Here is a 5,000-nt window from a genome sequence, read left to right as displayed (position 1 = left end):
CTTAGTGGACATAGTGAGTAGTAGTGCCCCATATCTCATAGCGTGAACATAATATGAACTCTTAACGATTTTGATCTTTTTTTTTTTTCTTAAAGAAAACGTTTCCCTAAAAATTGCATCTTACTTTAACATCTTCAGTCATTTACCTTTTTGCTATAGATGCAGCTCTATTATTTGGTTGTCTTGTCTTCATCCTTCTCCGGAAAGCCCGCATTTTTCTTCTAATGGTCTCTTTTGAGTTCTGCAGTTCACCATGGTCTTTGTTTTTTCTTCGTTCCCTTTCTGGTTTCTGTAATCCAGCGTTTCGGTGCATATCTTTATTAGTGTTTCTCTAAATGTCTCCTTGTCCTCTTGCATGGTGTTCCACTCTGTTTTGTAATTCTCTTCGTGTATTTTCTTCCTTTAGGTTTTCTAACTTGGACATCATTGTACCTCGTGTTGTTTTCTGTTTTGTTTTGGTTAGGTTGAGTTTAGCGACAACAATCTGATGGTCCGAGTCTGCTGATACAGATGGTATAACTTTGACATCTTCAAATATTTTCTTGTTTGTAATAGACAAATCTATGATCGATCTTCTTATATAACCCAGCTCCTGCTGGCTCCATCTATACCATGTCCACTTGTGCGATTTCTTATATTGATAGAATGTGTTTATAATGGCACCATTGTTTAACAGGCAGAAACCCAATAGTCATCTACCATCATCATTTTTGTCTCCGGTACCATGAGATCCAACAACTCCATCATAACCATCTCTCTTTCTTCCCACATCTCCATTCTAGTTACCCATTATTATACATGTTTCTGTGTTTTGCCTCTTTCAATGTTGTAAGTTGTCAGGCTCAAGGATAGGTTGATAATTTTTCCTCTTCTTCGTCTTATGTTATATACTCATCCTGCTATGTCGGGTGCCAGCATGAATGCCACACTATATCTGCCATCCTCTTCACTACTGTATATCAACTCGTAATCGTTGTGCCCTGTTCTCTCGCCGTTTCCTTTGAGTCTTGTCTCACACATCTCGAGAATTTTCACTTTCCTCATTTTCATCATCTCTATGGTTTCTTCTTCTTTCTCTCTAAGAGTAGAAACGTTTAGTGTTGTCGTTCTGACCACTCGCTGTTTCATTTGAGAATGTCCGATGGGGTTCTGAGTCGATATCTCACGCGCCCTTTGCCCATGGGGCAATGATTGGGTCGATCCGGGTGTGATGTCTTACGTTACTTGAGCAGTTAGTTTTCCAGTACCAGCTTGCTAGGTCTGTCGCAGGAAATGAAATTCTGTCAATTTGTAGCCTCCCAACAGTGCTTCCCAAGGATTACAAGTCCCTTGACATGAGACCCGAGAATATGTGTTGGGTTGGGACAAGTTCCCACACCTCTATAACGTTAAATACGGTTTTTCGACAGTGGGATATCAGCCCTTCTGTATATATATACATATATACATATATATATATATATATATATATATATATATATATAAGAACACGCGTACGTGTGTTCACTTATGCAAAGTAGACCACGTGGGAAAAAGTAAATATCGAAGCAGAGCGCTTTCGTATATTACATCTTCAGTGCAACAAGTACATAGTAATAGAAATGCATAGGTAATATACACATGAAAAAAGGAACAAGGACAGTTTGAATAAGGGTAGGGGGTAATTGTCCGCTACCCTTATTCAAACTGTCCTTGTTCCTTTTTTCATGTATAAATTATCTATGCATTTCTATTACTATGTACTTGTTGCACTGAAGATATAATATACAAAAGCGCTCTGCTTCGTTAGTTTCTTTTTCCAAGTGGTCTACTTTGCATAAGTGAACACACGTACTCGTGTTCTTATTAGCATACATATGCATATACATGTACATGTACATGTACATGTACAGGTACATACACATACATATAAATATATGTCTTCTGTTTGTAATTTTAAGGCAAGCAATGCGTGAATATGATATCTTTTGCATGTTATAATTTTGTATTATATTCTATAATGTTTATATATACTTGGAATGTTTAATCATTACGCAATGCCAATCTGTTGGAGCGCACCCATCACGTATTATCAGGTAAGGCTATGCTGAGAAACGTATCTTAATTTGGCGGAAAACCTCACTCTGCTTTCCCATTGCCTGAAGTCCTTTAAATTGCCGCTTTACGGACATTTTGCCATGTTTTGAAACGCCAGCTTCCATTTACGGGGTTATAAAGGGCGATGTAGAGAACGACCCAGAGTCAATAGAAAAGAGAGGGAGAGAGACTACAGAGAGGAACTACAAAAAAAAAGACAAGAAAAGAAGCTGAGGCCCATGACCCATCTGAATTCACGTATACTTTCTTCTACATTCGTTGATTACGACAAATTGGCTGAACAAGTCCTTTGGGCCACAACAACGGCCCATCTCGAAACGAAGTGGGAAAACCTTTGTGTATGCCTAAAATTGTATCTCTCTCCAGATTGCTGCTTGACTACGAGCGACGCGACTCTCTCTGTTATCTTCTCTATTTACGAAACATCATCCACTATCATACTTGTTCCCGACTACCAGAAGCTTGACCTAACAGAAGTAACTACGTCCATAGGAGAGGAACGTGGCAACCTTTGTTCGGTGGTCCTGTGCTGGGTGAGAGGGTGTGGCGGCGGGAGGGGGGGGGAGGACATTTACACCCCGCCGCTGTTTACTTTTTCCACTTCTCCCTCGCACCCGCATAGATGGGATTGAATGTGATAGACCTATTTTTGCTGTCTCCGTTAGTGACCCACGCCTCCAAGAACAGTCGATCTCGTGTTGGTGCTGTTCAGTATGTTTGTACACCGCCGAACTCTGATCTTTTCTGTTTACTGCCCTTTGGTGTTCTTGTAGTCTTGTGCTAGTCTGTTTGCCTGCTTCACCCACATAGCGTGCTGTGCAATCGGAGCAACTGATGTTGTACACCGCTCCGGGCACCATCTAATTTGACAGTGTCCACTGTACACTTTATATACACTATAATATGGGGGGACGGAGAGGGGGGGGTCGCCGATTTAATGAAGCGGCCTTGCTGTGGATGTGCTGTGTCTTGCGACACTACCTCTGACCCAGGGCAGTGGACAAGGTGTAGGGATGACCCGTCATCCAGGAGGTGCTAAGATGGGAGGGAGGGTGGAGGGGAGTGGAGTGTATTTAGGGATGAAATGGGTGGGAATGATTTTATGCCTTTTTCTTTCAGGCTACCTCCCTTGTAAGGGGGAAAAAGCTTTGGTATATGTTTGTATAATACAATAAATATATATATATATTTTTTTTATCAGATCTATCATGGATGGTGGAGAGATGTTGTTGGTATGCCGTGATCGTATAGACTGAGTCGGCTGCAACATATTTGTCCATTGCTTCTGATATCCGTTAAGTGGAGGTCCATTAAAATGGGGGATAAGTGTATATGTATGGATTATGGTAGGGGTGTGTATGTGTGTATATATGTATATGTATGTATACATACACATGCATATACCAAGGCTTTCTCCCTCTTACAAGGGGGGTACCCAAAAAGAAAAAGGCATAAAATCATTCCCACCCATTTCATCCCTGAATACACTCCACACCCCTCCACCCTCCCTCTTATCTTAGCACCTGAATGACGGGTCATCTCTGCACCTTGTCCACTGCCCTGTATACATACACATGCATATTTACATGTGTGTTTGTGCATGCGTGCTTCTGTACATATATATATATATGTATATATATATACAAATATATATGTATATTTATATATATATATATATATATATATATATATATATGTGTGTGTGTGTGTGTGTGTGTGTGTGTGTGTGTGTGTGTGTGTGTGTGTGTGTGTGTGTGTGTGTGTGTGTGTGTGTGTGTGTGTGTGTGTGTGTGTGTGTGTGTGTGTGTGTGTGTGTGTGTGTGTGTGTGTGTGTGTGTGTGTGTGTGTGTGTGTGTGTGTGTGTGTGTGTGTGTGTGTGTGTGTGTGTGTGTGTGTGTGTGTGTGCGTGTGTGTGTGTGTGTGTATGATTGTATCAAATTCATAAACAAGTATATAACTGCTTAACAACCAACCTGGATTACATAACACCCACCAACCTATTCCGCCATCACATAAGTCAGAGTACCTGACTGTACGTTAAGTCTCACACCACCACAACCACCACCACAACCACAACCACAACCACAACCACAACCCTCAACCACTCTTGCCACTTCAGCCGTACCCACGACCACCTCGAGTAGTACATCACGACCTGTCGATGGCTGAGCTCGCCCTTGAGCAAGGGCGAGGTCTTCCTCGTTGTTCGTCTCGTTCTCATTAGGGAAATGAGACGAGGGATTCGTCTGACATGGAGCCACCGACACGACCCAACACTCCGACGCGGGCACTTGGGCTCTTGCTGATTTCCCTAATTGGTATCACAGCTAGTATTGTTCTTGTTTTTTTGTTGTTGTTATTATTTTATTATTGTTACAGTTGTTGTTATTGTTTTATTATTGCTGTTGTTGTTGTTGTTGTTGTGTTGTTGTTGTTGTTGTTGTTGTTGTTGTTGTTGTTGTTGTTGTTGTTGTTGTTGTTGTTCCTGTTGTTGTTGTTTCTTCTTCTTCTTCTTCTTCTTCTTCTTCTTCTTCTTCTTCTTCTTCTTCTTCTTCTTCTTCTTCTTCTTCTTCTTCTTTTTCTTTCTTCTTCTTTTTCTTCTCTTTCTTCTTCTATCATAAATACTATCAATTTTAATATTATCATTACTACTATAATCACTGCCGTTATTATTAATAATTTTTACCATTTCATACTATTACACAGCTCAAAAAATTTTTGTTGCATTGATATTAACCACTGGTATTATCTATTTCAAATATGAAGATGTTTTTCTGAAAACTCTTCTTTCTAGTTTATTAATTATTGTTTTGCACTCAAGGTATTCCAAATATAAACATTTTGTCTTCGTCTTACTGGTATCGCCGTTTATCAGAAGAACCATGTGATTAAACTATCATTGA

The 5,000-nt window shown here is 40.2% G+C and overlaps 1 protein-coding gene across 1 annotated transcript in view; it reads right to left on the bottom strand.

Moving 5' to 3' along the window:
- Positions 1 to 4,594, bottom strand: part of LOC143032286 (uncharacterized) — a gene marked incomplete at its 5' end in the record, with an annotated part of 48,029 nt that extends 43,435 nt beyond the window's left edge. The window contains 2 exons of the mRNA XM_076196759.1: positions 417 to 631; positions 4,532 to 4,594. Coding sequence (XP_076052874.1) covers positions 417 to 631; positions 4,532 to 4,594 — 278 coding nt within the window. The remainder of the gene's footprint in view (positions 1 to 416; positions 632 to 4,531) is intronic.
- Between the last annotated feature and the right edge of the window lie 406 nt (positions 4,595 to 5,000).

This window comes from Oratosquilla oratoria, chromosome 13, assembly GCF_046742065.1.
Source record: "Oratosquilla oratoria isolate Oo_2021 chromosome 13, ASM4674206v1, whole genome shotgun sequence".
Lineage (NCBI taxonomy): Eukaryota > Metazoa > Arthropoda > Malacostraca > Stomatopoda > Squillidae > Oratosquilla > Oratosquilla oratoria.
The sequence above is the reverse complement of the archived record's forward strand: the minus strand, read 5'-3'. Positions and strand labels throughout refer to the sequence as shown.